The sequence below is a fragment of the Megalobrama amblycephala genome, linkage group LG17, assembly GCF_018812025.1.
Source record: "Megalobrama amblycephala isolate DHTTF-2021 linkage group LG17, ASM1881202v1, whole genome shotgun sequence".
NCBI lineage: Eukaryota > Metazoa > Chordata > Actinopteri > Cypriniformes > Xenocyprididae > Megalobrama > Megalobrama amblycephala.
In genome coordinates, this window is record NC_063060.1 from 48013329 (window position 1) to 48028757 (window position 15429).

General features: G+C 36.2%; 1 protein-coding gene and 1 long non-coding RNA gene across 2 annotated transcripts; one reads left to right on the forward strand and one right to left on the reverse strand.

Moving 5' to 3' along the window:
• Window positions 1-9675: 9675 nt before the first annotated feature.
• On the forward strand, window positions 9676-10662 carry LOC125251977 (gastrula zinc finger protein XlCGF7.1-like). The gene has a single exon (XM_048165031.1). The coding sequence runs from the start codon at window positions 9676-9678 to the stop codon at window positions 10660-10662; it is 987 nt and encodes a 328-aa protein (XP_048020988.1).
• Window positions 10663-12797: 2135 nt separating this feature from the next.
• LOC125250834 lies at window positions 12798-15092 on the reverse strand. The gene is made up of 3 exons (XR_007180872.1): window positions 15032-15092; window positions 14687-14848; window positions 12798-13929 (listed from the first exon to the last, which is right to left on the reverse strand). It is a non-coding gene; the product is annotated as an uncharacterized LOC125250834 (long non-coding RNA).
• Between the last annotated feature and the right edge of the window lie 337 nt (window positions 15093-15429).

Here is a 15429-nt window from a genome sequence, read left to right on the forward strand (position 1 = left end):
CTGATACTTTCAAGGCCAAAATCGCGATATCGATACCGATACGATACCTCTAATCTGAATTTAAATGATTAAATTATTAATAATTTAAGTCCTTAAATTATTGAATTACTATGAGTAAAATGGGTAATGGTACCCACTTAACATTATATTTGGAAGGTATTTTAACATTCAATATGCCTGAATTGCAATTTATTAGATTATATTTTTGTTTACACATGGTTAAAATGTTTATTTGTAGTGGTAACCATGGAAATCTACAAATACTATATGCTTAGCTGGACAATGGTCACTGTAGTAATGGTTCAGTTTCACAAGGGACTGCCAGTGACAGGCTGTTGCACCCATAAAATGCAAACTCTGTATTCTGACAGTGTAGTTACAGAACAAAAATACGAACTTTAAATGTTCAATTGAAATAAATGTAATTACAAAAACTATGTAGGCTACTATTTTTTTGTTTGTTGTGAAATAACTCAAACATATTATGTTGTTCTGTCTGCTGTTTAGCATTGTTCAGAGCTGTGTTTCCCAAAAGCATCAATGGTTTCTTACAATATTAAATGCATGCATGCAGCCGTTTGAATGTAGTGTCAGCAGTGAGCAAACGCTTTCTGTGATTGATTGATTCTGACTTGCAGCATTTGCATGTGTTCAGATGAGCTGCACAATTATTCGCTAACATAGGTTATTTGTCAAAAAAAAAAAAAAAAAAAAAAAAATCACTGGTAAAAAAAACACACCTTAGTATCGATATTTTTATTCAACATTTTATTATTATTATTGTTTTCAACATCAGTATCGATATATCGATACTTCATATCGATATGCCCATCCCTAAAGAAGAAGAAGAGAGCTAGTTCAAGATGAGCATTTATTGTTAAAACTTATAGAAGTTTTTTTGTTTTGTTTTTTTGTTTTTTGTTTTTAGAAAATGAGTGATGGTTTCTCTAGATAAGACCCTTATTTCTCATCTGGGATTGTGTTGAACGTTTTGAAGCTGCACTGAAACTGTAATTTTGACCTTAAACCGTTTTGGAGGCCATTGAAGTCCACTATATGGAGACAAATCCTGGAATGTTTTCATCAAAAACCTTAATTTCACTTCGGCTGAAGAGAGAAGGACATGGACATCTTGGATGACATGGAGGTGAGTAAATTATCAGAAAATTTTAATTTGAAAGTGAACTAATCCTTTAATGTAATGGTTATATTCCCAGTTTGGTAAAAAAAAAAAAAAAAAAAAATCAGTTTTTTTATGCTACTGAAATAATCAATGTTAAGTCTTCTTTTACTAATCCAGTAAACAAATTCATAAAGGTTATTGGCTTGTCTGTAGCCAAAATATGATGCTTGTGTGTGTGTGTGTGTGTGCGTGTGTGTGTGTGTGTGTGTGTGTGTGTGTCATCTACCTGTCTACTCTGTCTCGTTCAAAAATTCTTTCGATTTTGCATTGAAAAAAACAAAAGCCTAAAACGGAAATGAAAATCTTATATTCGTTTTCAGTAACCCTTTCTCAAAAAACATTGTTTTAACATAACAATCAAAAGAGTGTAATCTTCCCCAAACCTCCCCTTACTTACTTGAAATCTTGTCCACTAACGTCCTTTTCACACATTCTCCATCTGCAGTTCGCATCTATTGTTTCCGTGCGAACGTTAACAGAGCTTTAAACTGCACACGGATGTGGTTACAGTTGTGGTGCATCTGCAGCAGTGCGGCGAGTTCTGCACGCGCTGAATTAGAGATTTAAAATAAACATAGAATGACATGAAAATGTAGCAATTCCCCGATAAATGCATATTATTTAATGTCTACTGTGATTCACAGTTAACACACAGCTTTTAGATAAACTAGGCGACATTACACATAGCCTAATGGACAGCACTCGTCTCTTCTTAGAAAATAAAGTTCTATCTACAAAATAAAGTTATTTCTGACCCACAGGATTTCATGAATGAAGATTTAAAAGAGTAATAAAAGATGAGAGACGGTTGTTTTTTAATTTAAAGTGCGATTTTAACATAGCCTATTAAATGATTTACCACTTGCATGAGCAACGTAATGTAGCTTTAAATCTAAAGTATTTATAAATATAAAGTAATGAACTGAATAAAACTTTATTTAAATATAGTGCGCTTAAACGTGACATCCATGAAATAGTGTAGTCTATGTACAAGAGAATCACAATGCTGACAATCCATGATCAGTAAATCAAATGGATCAGTTGCGCACTGCACAATAGAGCATCCGGATGGATCAAATCTAGTGAGCAACAGGTTTATTTGCTATCTCTGTTGTGTTGATGTGTTGTTCCCAGTCATGTGACGTTACTTTCGTTTTCTTCTTCTTCGCTTGTTTTACAGGAGGGTTTTGAACCAGCTGAACAGTTGCACACCGCCCCCTACTGTACTGGAGCGAGGATATTCTTCCACACATAAATATCATGTTTACAAGCACTTAAATGGACATTTCAATAGTGCATTTGTTATTTCCCTGTTCCTGTAATATTATCTAATATATATATATATATAAAATATAATATAAATGGCCGATATTCTGAGGTTTGTATTTGTTACACATTGAATCTTTTCTGCTCCCTGACACTAATTGCATAAACCTGCATTATGAAGAATCTTTTTCTGTTTTTGTTTTTTTTAAGGGAATTATAAATTTCATTGCCTCTATGCCCTTTACATAATTTATTAAATATATCTAATAAACAAAATCACAGAAGGGCAAAGTTTAGCACAACATCAGTTATGACCTGCTGCCTCAAAGAAGTTTACAGTAAAATCTAAAATTTGAAAGTCATAAATGAAAAGAATCTGGATTCCCCATAATACACGTTATATATATCTCTGTGTGAAAGATCATGAACGCTGACATAAACGCAATCGAAACAGTAAACAAGTAAAAAACTATTCTTACACCTGTATAACAGTGTCATTAGAATGATGAAAAATGCATTAACAATTAATCAAGTAAAATAAGTTGCAAAAAATATAATTGAAATGCATAGAAATAAGGGCATTTTCCATTGTCACAAACACTAACAAATTTTAATAACCGCAGGTGACAGCAGATGTTCATGAAGCCACTTTCTGTTTTCTTGTGTTGGACAAGGAAGATCCCAAAACAAACAAAGATCCAGGACTTTACTCTGCTGGTCCTCATTCAGTGGAGATGGTCTCTCGTCTGTCAACATCTGGGCAGTCGTCCAATCACAGAGTGGCTGTACCTTGAGATCATGAACACAAGCTCTGCTGAACTCAAGACATGAACACGTGCAGAAAGGAACGGTCTAGATTCTCCCGCTGTAGGAAGAGATCACTTTCCATAAGGAATTGTGACGATGAGTTGTCTGTCTCTCCCTCCTGTGTTTTCTGTTAATTTAATTCCAGATCAGCATTAAATCCCATCAAAACAATTATTCCAAATGTAAATGTTCAACTATTAAACTGCATACTGTAGTCCAAACTGAAACCGTACTTCAGTTTTTCAAGAACTGTAGAATAAAAGTGTCTGATCACTCCATCAGCAACTGCAGCATCTCCTGAAAACAACGTACATACAGTAATTAACGCTGACATCACCAATACTCTATATGAGCTAAACAATTTAATTACCATTATCCATGAATATAACTCAGCTGTGTTGTTAATTTCATCATCATTGGTTGTGTGCACACACTTGCAAGCTGATTCTGATCTGCTTATAACACCAATGTCCCTGATAACGATTCGATCACAGCTACATGCTAAGAAAGTGATATTCTGTGGCCACGGAAAATATCCTTTTTGAAAAGTTGATAGACGATCAAGTGTTCGCTGGCCAAACAGATTAATTGATTGTAATATTAATTCAGCTACATTAAGTTGATTTGATTAACTTTATTAATATTTCCCTTTTGAGCTAATAAATATTGTTACACCAGATTGATAAACTTCATAGAAAGCATGACAATGTTTTGACTGAGAGATGTTATATATAAATAGACAATTATGAAAATGTATCGTCTTTGGATACATTCAAGCAGTTTCTTGTAATTTTATTCAATGAGTATAGATAAGAGCAGTGATAGCAGTGTTTGTACCTGTACTGCATGTCCTGTCCTGTCCATTATACATTCAGCTGATGATAATGACATTGGAGACCATTTACGTTTCATCACTGTTTTGTTTAAGCTGCATATAAATGTAGTTTTATTGTTTCAGATTTGTGAGGCCGATGATGCTCGAAGTTGCAGACAACCTTTACTGACCATACCATGAATGAATGAATGAATGAGGTATTTATATAGCGCTTTCATATGTTCTACTGTACAGCTTTACAATCATATCAGGGGTCTCTCCTCATCCACCGCCAGTGTGCAGCATTCACTTGGATAATGCGACGGCAGCCACAGAACAACGGCTCCAGTGCGCTCACCTCACACCAGCTGTAGGTGGAGAGCATTACATCCTCTACAATGAGGAGGCGATGTAAGGTGACCTTTAAAACAGCCTTGTTACAGCCATTCTGTGTGAAATTATTGTCATTACTAAATTATTGTTATCCTGTGCCTTAATGTAATTAATTATTTTAATTAAAAAAAAAAACAGACAAAAACACACTGACTGTCCTCACGATAACGTTTTAATGCACTGTGACCTATAGTCACTAATTTAAACATCTTCAATGATTTAAACATCATTAAAGGGTTGATTGTAGTGTTTGAAACACACTAAAGACTACTCTGTAAAGAACTACATTGTGTTTAATCTATAATATGACAAGCAAATAAGCATTTATGATGCGAATAGCACTTCTAATCAAAAGTGCAACACAGATTTCATCTTTATCTGCTTATGGATTTACACTGTTTGTGTACAGTAATGGAGATCAAGCAGCACAGGGACAACAGCGCCCTCTACAGTCACAGAGTACGATGATCACAAAATTTGGTGTAACACCTGTGTTGCTGCTGCTTGCATTATTCGACTCCAGCACACTGTGATGGTGCCGGCGCTCACACTGTGGTGCAATGTCGAGTGAACCGAACTCAAAAGGGAACGTCTCTGGTTACCCAACATAACCTCGTTTCCCTGAAAGAAGGGAACGAAACATTACGTAAAGCTGCTGTGCGTTGTAGCTCAGAGTCAGCTGTGCTCTGCTTCAGTCCAAAGATTCTGAGGCAATGGTGTCCAGCGGAGGGACCCGCCTTTATTTTGTGTGCTTGAATGCCATTGGCGGGTGAAATCTGAACCATGAGTTTTCATAAAGCTTCAGTAGATTCGATGAAGGAGTGGAAACCCCCATAGCATCAGCTCTGATGCAGTGTCTCGTTCCCTCCTTTCAGGGAACTGAGGTTACGTTTGGTAACCAGAGACATTTTTGTTGTATTTAAACCATTTAGACAAGCAGGTGTCGCCAGCATGAGGAGTTTTGAGTGCTTTGAAACAGTGAATTATTTTGTGAGTCAATTGGTTTAATTGATTCAGAGTTTCGAAAAGCTTCTCCGGTCAGTACTTGTAGATTGATAAAATATTCCAGCATTTATTGGTGAATTGCTGTAAGTGGAGCTTCACTGGAGTTGAATTACAGTGTGGTAAGAGGAGCAGATCTGCCAAAATCAACAAATAAATCATAAAGTAGATGTTTTCACTCATAGCCTATCCATCTATCTGTCGGCGAGTCGTTTTAACATTTTTTATTCATTATGTTCTTTTATCTTCAGTATGGACATATGGACAAAGAAATTTACCACAATTAAAAGAATCCAAAAAACAAAACAAAAAGACAAATAAAAAAATAGGAATATACAAATTCACAAATAAATTCACAAATAACAATCCAGTTGAGTTCAGCTTCATTTAACTTTACATTTAGTTCTACTTTTTTGTGAACTTACAATGTTTCCATTAATCATGAAGTGTTGAGTCCATCATCTGTTTGATGAAAATTTAGAGATTATAGTTCAACACTATAAACAATTTTACAAACAACAACAAAAACAACACACTTGTCACAAATCACAACTTTACAACAAAGCTCAAAGATGTTAATTCAACATACAGTTATTTACAGATCTTTGCTTTGACCAAACTCAAAATTATTAAAGAGCAAGGGATTATGGGTATTCCACAGCCACAATGCTTCTCCAGTGAGCATGATCAGTAAGAATAAGTTCAAACTCAAAGTGCTTAGCCTTAACAGTTTTACAACAGTAAACTGAAGTTTCTTTCTTTTTACAGTACATTAAGTTATTGTTTCTGTTTTCTCACTGATGAATCCTCATAAAGATCAGCGTCTGAAGCCTCAAAACTCCCACCTTCAACAACTGCTTCATACAGAAGACTTCAGTTTGAGATCCTTACCGCCTTCATAGAACTACTGCCACCAATGGTCTCTACGATCAACTTAGCAGCTCACTTTATATATTTTGATATATTTATGTGCTATATACTATGCTGGACCAGAGCAGTTTGGAAAATGAATGAAACAAAAGATTCGCAAAGGTTTCAAAGCTTCATGAAGTAGTGTTTTTAAATCTCCCATCACTACTCTTAGCTGAAAAATAAGGTGATTATGAAGGTAACTCGTTATATTCTGCTGTTTTTGTTCTAGTTGAATGAAGCTAAGATTCTAATCCTTAAAGGGATAGTTCACCTAAAAATGAAAATTTGATGTTTATCTGCTTACCCCCAGTGCATAAAAGATATAGGTGACTTTGTTTCTTCAGTAGAACACAAAGGATGATTTTTAACTCCAACCGTTGCTGTCTGTCAGTCGTATAATGCGTGTCAATGGGAACTCCATTTATAAGAGTCAAAAAAACATACACAGACAAATCAAAATTAAACCCTGCGGCTCGTGGCAACACATTGATGTCCTAAGACACGAAACGATCTGTTTGTGCGAGAAACCGAACAGTATTTATATAATTTTTTACCTCTAATACACCACTATGTCCACCTGCCTTGAGCATCCGTTAGGTGAGGTCTGAAAACGCTCTGATGAAGTGATCTCTCACGCTTTGCTTCAATGAGTGTGAGCGATCACTTCCACCATCAGAGCGCATTCAGCATTCATTTGTGTTCGACTGAAGAAACAAAGTCACCTACATCTTGGATGCCCTGGGGGTAAGCAGATAAACATCTCTGGATGAAGAAAAATTCAACCTTGAAGAGGGAAGAAAGCTTGTTCTTCTAATGTTGAGATTGCAGGGCTTGTTTGGTATTATGCAGGTGTGTGACTTTGATAATGGACTCCAGGAATGTTCATCTTCATCAAGAAGTTTCATCCTCGATTTATGACTGATTTGAAATCAACATTTTGCATTGGCTTAGGAATTATAAGAGCACATTGTTTCAGATATTGATTTTTTTTTTTCTAAATGATTCAAATAGCTTAACAGAACTATATGTTTAGAGCAATTCTGTATTTAATACTGCAGTTTCTAAATGAACTGAATTTTATGTGTTTATATAGTAATAGTGTCTGTATTGAACATGAAAGTGAAAGTGACGTGACATATAGCCAAGTATGGTGTCCCATATTCAGAATTTGTGTTCTGCATTTCACACACACACACACACACACACACACACACACACACACACACACATTATGCTCCGTTAGGTGCTTCTGCTTGTGAATCTGATGTCTTTCATTGGACATGTAGAGAACACTTTATCTTCAGTAATTTCTCTGAGTTCATGACTCTTGCTTTTCATTTTATCTACTACACACTGATCTCTAACCAGACCACTTGTGTTCCCGACAGTTGAAAACACATGCAGGATTCAAGGCCAAACTCTTTATTATGTATGATGAACACAGGATGGTATTTTTCCCACAATTCGTATATCACATATGGCATGTTTACATTTTCAGTGCAACATAATAAAGTGTTTTACAAATGTTTAAAAATTAAACATGAACCATGCTGTAGGATCTTTCTTACTGGCGTTTTTTTTTCCCAGCTTCCATACTGTCTTTTGTATGAAAGTCCTGTTTCATGACTAAAATAAGAAGAACATATTATTATACAGTGATGATGAATTATTACAAATATGACTAATATTCTAAAAGATAGTATAGCACTAACATCACTATCAGAATAGTATGTCAGTTTTATAAAATAAAATCTAAAGGTGTGGGGCTCTTTATACATAATATAAATTTGAACTATGCTAGTTAATTTAATTTGAGTGGTACCAACCTCATTAACATATTCTCAGTCAGCGTTTGGCTGGAGTTGTCCTTTCACCTGAGGAGGAACATGATATCTTTGAGGAATTCCACACAGATCCTCTTGGTGGACACTGAGGAAACTTACATGCCATTATCCCTAGATTGTAATGGCCTGACATGGAGCAGGACATCCGCAAGTGGGTAAGTTCATTGTTAAACATGCCATATTAGATGTTGTTGTTTACAATATTACATTAAAATGCTCATGACCCACCTCTCTTCTTTCAGCTCAGTGTCTTCAGTGTCAGACCAGAACATATCAAAGGAGAAATTATGTAATATTAACAAACTTTTAAGATGTTATAGCCTTAGTCCTCAATATTTAAAACACCATGTTGCATTATGCAAAACCAAACAGCATATCTTAACTTAAACTAAAGCAGATGATCATGATTAGTGATGCACCAATCAAGTTTTTCATGGATGATTTTTTTTCCCAAGCAAATTGGCCAATTCCATCACCAATTGCTTTTTATTTTCTTTAAGCAAATTAATTTGCTGTTTATTTGCTCTATAACAGGCCAAACTAAATACCTGTATTCATTTGAAATTAGAGTCAACCTCTGCATTTTAATCATGATCTAAACAATGATGCTGCACATGTAACATGAGCTGTTGTTTTTTATTTAAATTAGATTGTATAATTTCAAGATTTAAACTTTAGATGTGTGGAATTATGCTGCAGAAAACAAAAACAGCAGATGGACTGAATGAAAATGCAGATTCACTCTCTGACAGTAGGTGGCGCTAATGGAGCAGAAGTGGTTTCTTTGATTACCGCTGAACACAAAACAGTTATAAACACTACTTTATACAGGAAAAGATCGAAATTTCTGATGTCGTCGATGTAAAATTCCTGTTTACAGATTTACTAATATTTTTACACAAATGACATTTTGGGAAATAATTGCAATGCAGTTTGTGCTCAAGTCCAGAACAGAGATTGGCAAAAATAAAAATAAAAACCGTCCAGTTCTGACCGGTGCATCTCTAATCATGATTTAAATGAGCTCAGAAATTACATATCATGGTGCAAAGATGTTGAGATGATCCTCACAGAGTCACGTGACATGATACACGTCTGAACACACACTTGAGACGAGGAGACGCAAGTCAGAGATTCCCTGCTAACACAAATATGCCAAAATAAAAGATCAGTGATTTATGCTCGTCAACGGCGACTTTTTAAATTGAGAGCAGCCAAATTTAGTCACTACTGATTGATTCATAGAATATGATTATCGTCCGATACCGATCTGTGGATGATCTCTAGTAAACATATTGCATTGGTGCAGTACAATAATAATATGACTATTGTAATTTTCACTGGTGCCAGGATCAGTTCATGTGTTCATCTGGAGCCCTGATGCTTACTCCTTACTTTCTGCCATGAAACTGTGAGTCACTTTTGTTTCTTATTTGTCTGAATTGATTCTAGACATGATGGAAGTGAAAGTGGAGTGTGAAGAACTGAATGTAGTGGAGGAGGATCATCAGTATCAGAGACCTCAGGAGGTCATAACAGGAGAAAAGCCGTCACAGTCCGAAAGCGATTTCTCCCAGAAAAGAACAGGAACCAAAAAAGCACCATTCATCTGCCCTCAGTGTGGGAAGTGTTTCACACTCAAAGTGAATCTCAAAAGCCACATCAAAATTCACACCGGAGAGCGCGATTTCACCTGTCTGCAGTGCGGCAGCAGCTTCTTCAAAAACGCCGATCTGAAGAGACACCTGCAAACACACACCGGAGAGAAGCCGTTCATCTGTCCTCACTGCGGGAAGAGCTTCACACGCAAAGAGAGCCTGGAGAATCACATCCGGATCCACACCGGAGAGAAGCCTTTCACCTGCCTGCTGTGCGCCAAGAGCTTCATACGCAAAGGACACTTTAAGAACCACATGCGCATTCACTCCGGAGAGCGTCCGTTCACGTGTCACGAGTGTGGGAAGAGCTTCACGCAGGCCACCATCCTCAAAAACCACCAGCACTCGCACTCGGGAGAGAGACCGTTCAGCTGCGGCCAGTGCGGTAAAAGCTTCATCTCAGCGAAGCACCTGAAGATCCACCAGAAAATTCACCAGAAGCTTTTCTTGTGCTCTTTCTGTGGAAAGGTGTTCTCGCAGCTGGGCTACCTGAAAGAGCACCAGAAAATACACAGCGGCGAGAAAGCTCACATGTGCTCGGTGTGCGGGAACAGCTTCTCTAGAGCCAAATATCTGAAAGAGCATCAGAAGGTCCATACGGGAGAGAAACCCTACAAGTGCTCACATTGTGACAAGAGCTTCAGTCAGTCAGGGAACCTGAAAATACACGAGAGAGTTCACACCGGAGAGAAGCCGCACCGCTGCCCGCCATGTGGAAGGAGTTTCGTCACATCCAGCGCTCTGCTGTCTCATCGAAGGAAATGTCGCCAAAAGTTGTCGTAGAGAGCAAGAGTCAATAGTGTGAAATTCAGATGAACTGAAGTGTCATTGTGCAAGATCATTTGCTTCTACATCTTTGTGCACAGCTACATTAAACATGTTAACTGTGTGCAGTGGCATTCGTTTCCATCCACATATTTATATGCAAACTTTGGAATATTGCAATAAAAAGTGTTGTATGGAAATGCCAAGATGCACATAAATTCAAAAAATGTGCATAAAAACATATGAACTCAACTGAGGCGGATAATTGTGTTATCTGATAAGAAGACTATGATGGAAGCTACGATGGAAACGCATTTACCGAATAAATCCCTCGATGCGTAACAGAAGCTCACATACCTTTGCCTCAACAGAGGCTGTGATTGGATAACTGGACTAACCAGCGGACCAATCGCATCTCAGCATCTCAAATGTTGATTTGGTGGTTCTGAAATGCCTGAGCCAAAGTCTGTCATCAGAATGATTTGGTTTAATTCCCTCCAGAAGTGTCTCACATGAGCATCTGAATGCAAGAGAACATGACAGCGTTTATTGTGTTTCATCAGCTTCTCTGAGACGCAACTCATTTATGATGCAGGAAAAAAAAGATGAATGGAAAAGACCTGCAGTGAGAATATGAAGAGATCATATAATGGAAGCCTAACCAGTCAACAGCTGAAGTGTTGATGAAAATATGAAATAAGGATCTTTGCAAGTTCATTTATGGCTGAATAGAGTACATTAATATTATTTTCAAGAACACTATGGTGTAGTATTGTATGTTATGAATTGAAATGTCCATAAATGAGAGCAAAATATTGTACAGAGCTACTCATCTAATGAGCACAGAGGACAGATGTACTTGTGTTCAGTATTGTTCCAACAATGTATCTCAGTTCTGTGGTAATAAACCTTTTTTCCCCACAACACTCCATCAGATCTTTAATTTCACCAGCAGATACACACACTATTGAGAAAAGATGAAACTGCTTTAAGAGATCTTGCATGAAATTACTTTCTTTTTTAAGAAAGTTTAAAGTATATACTGGCGTAAGGAACATTAAATTGTTTTTTAAGTTAAAAGAACAATTTCTTCAGATGAAATTCAAAAGGTTTGACAATTAGAGATCAGACTGTACAGAAACTGAAATCTACAGATAACGCTAACACACACTATATACACACAGTCACACAATGTTGATGTTGTTAACATTAATGTACAAATGAACGAATGCATGACAGTTCAGTCTTTTCCCATCTTGTTTGGTCTCTATTTGTTTAGAATATTGTCAAAGGTATTCTGGTGGTTGTTTGTAAAGTGAGAAATGCATTGATAAACTTTAAAGACACTTTAAACACTTCTGTGTGCTTTATGCAGAGAGACAAACACTGAAGGTTTGACAGCCTCAAACCTTCACTTCATTGTTCCTTCATCTGCATGTTCCAGATTTAAGGACCCTTTGGTGGTCCAGGAGATCAGCGTCCCACAGAGCTTCATGTTTAAAGCTGTTGAAACAGATTCTGGCTCCTCTCCCCACGGCATTATCTCCAGCACAACCAGAGGAAGACGTCACCATCATCAGATGTACATATCACTTTACCAAACCTCATTGTTGTATATTATCAGTATATGATTTTCTAATTTACATTAGAGGTAATATAGCTGATGCTGGTTAATATCAAATAATCTTTAGTTTATTTGTTTGATGCATAATAAGGTTCTTCACATTATTATTTTCAGAGAAACAACAGTTTATCTTTCCATAAGATAAAAGTTTTTTTTTTTAATCTTTTTGTTAATATTTTATTACACTTTTGTGTTCCTTGTGCTGATAATACAGAAGAGGCTCAACAAGTTAGCAATCTCACCAATCTTTCAGATAAATCAGCTGACCAACTCCCTCCACTTTACATTAACTCTAAATGATTGAACAGCTCCTGTTGGGATTGTTCTCGTACTGCCAAAGTAAAAGACCTTGACTGGTGCCCTGAACTAGGAGAAGGTGGAAGATGGTCATGTGATGTACTCATAACCACACCTTAAGTGACATGTGATCCAAAAATCACAATGTCAGCGGTGACGTGAGTATCAATCCCTACATTACATAGTGTCCTTGGATGGGTGAAAGTAAAATCACTACATTAGCACTCAAAAATGGGTATTAACAACGTGGTTTAATAAATGATCTGTGAGGTATTTTGAGCTTAAAGACACATTCTGGGGACACCAGAGACTTATTTACATCTTGTAAACATTAGTAGGTCCCATTTAAAGGGATAGTTCACCCTAAAATAACAATCCTGTCGAAGATAGGATATCTAAAAAGAAGATATTTTGAAGAATGTTGGAAACAAATCAGACACTGAAACATTTCTTACATGTTTGGAATGACACGAGGGTGATTAATGATAATGCCACCAACAATCTCTACGATCAACTGAGCTCACAATGTTTAGAGAAACGCAGCCCAGCACGATTTCTTCTCCAGCAATTGCAAAGATCACTCATATGATTTTATGTTTAACATCTACAACTTCACATTTATTTAAGAAGGAGAATCTCTCTGCATCTGCTCATGTAGCTTCAATAATACAACAGACAAGTTAACATATTGTATATATTGTATATTGTACATTTTTACCAGTAAACAGCATTTGTGTGTTAAAGAGGTTAAGAACAATTGTTTTTGTTTGAAAAGTTAAACAATATACTGTATATCTGTGCATTAACAGACACTCACAGATAACTTAATATAAAATAAAACAGAATAACAAAAATAAACAAATATATTCTGTGTATAAAATGTAAGAGATCATGTAAATGTTTGAAGTAACATGTAGACTTTATATATTTTGATTTATGTGCTATACTTGACAATCATGTTTATGATTAATAATATTTTAATGATTATGGATGAGTTCAATCCAAACATTATTATATTTGTAGGCCTGATACTGAAGAGCCTGAAGATTTCTGCTGACAGACTCATCTGAGCTTCTTCCTCCTGTTCACCTTTAAATAAAACTAAACCATCATTTGACTAAATACTAAAGCAGCATTAATCATTCAATATCACATGTTTCTGATACACATGCTGCTTTATTTCATTGTGAAGTCTGAGTCTCTTCCATCTGTATGAAACACATTTACACATTAATCACATTTATTTCTCCTCATAGACACAGTAGTGAGACTCTTCTGTGGATCACCTGATGATTTCTGCTCCTCTCATGATGATTTCACACTATGATATAGAGCATCCGTCAGACGTGTTTGGTGATTAAACTCTGTAAGGTGGAATAAAGTGCAAATTAGCTACTATTTCAATTACTGTTTTTTGAGTAAAAAGTTACATTATATTCATGTAATCTGATTAATTACTGACTTTACATGATCTTGCAGAGATATTTGTGTTTTAAATATAATACATTTACACCTTGAATCACGTTGATAAGTTTGTGTGTTTGTGTTGGTGTGACTCCTATTGAGTGACTGTAAAGAAGAAACTAATGAGTGTACGGCGTATGGAATAAACCATAGGGAGCAAATACAAATGATATTCTGAATTAAAACACAATCCTTTAGTTAAAGCCGTTTGTCCTCTAGTTTAAACATGTTTGTAGGGCTCTTAGTAAATAACTGAAAGTAAAGTGAGTGTAAAGTAGTGTGAAGTGTTGCTTGTCAAAGTAAAAACACACTAGAGACAGAGACATTTCTCATGTGAGGCTGGACGGCTGTGAGCTGAAGCTGAACGCACTGATTTTAGCAGGAGTGCAGCGTTTTCCTACAATCTGAACAAGTCTATTTTCAGACTGAAATGATTCACTACTGACACAGTTAATAAAGCAGGTGTTGTTGAATAAAGCTGTGACAGTGTGCTTTTGTGCTCTTTCCTCCTTTGTGTTGAACATTTTAATAACTTCACATTTTGTTCTTTGCTGCAATAAAGCTTAATGATAATTTCCTTTCATGAATATTTGAAAGGTTTGTTCACATATCAGAGTAAATGAAGATCTCTTTAATATCACAGTGATGTTTCCTCACCTCAGGTCACAGTTTGAGTCTCGTAACACGTCACTGAGCCGCTGCTTTGAGTCTCCTATCGTATTGTGTCTCAGATCAAGATGTTTTAAAAACTGCAGTGCTTTTGAGTTAGTCAAAGACTGAGTTAAAGAAGAAACATCTGTAATGCCACAGCGCTGTAGACTAGAAAGACACAAACAGAGGAAGAGAGATTATCTTACAAACAAATCATTAATGTGAAGAATTTTGTACAAATATAATGTGAACTCAGACTCATTGTGAGATATTGAGTATAAAGTGTTTTAGTTTAAACTGTTAAAGTGATTTTAAGCATTTTGATTCTTGTATGTGAAGAATGTTACTGACCTCAATATCTCCAGTTTACAGTGTGAATCCTTCAGTACGTCACATATGTGCTTCACTCCAGAGTCTCCTAGTTTATTCCAGCTCAGGTTCAGCTCTCTCAGGTGTGACGGGTTTGATTTCAGAGCTGAAGTCAGGATGACACACTGTTTCTCTGTAATACTGCATTCAATCAGACTGAAGACAGAAAGAGAAAATGACTCAAATCCATGTTCAGTTCATGTGTGAGTTAAATGAATCATGAATTAATGTCATACAGTCACTAATAAACCAGCAAAAACATGGAAACTTAATTATATAAACGAACAAACCAAGACAGGATCATTTGAGGATACTAGTTACAATCCAAGTCTGGATCCGTCCTCACTCCCAAAAATAAGTGAATTTATCACTCTAGATTA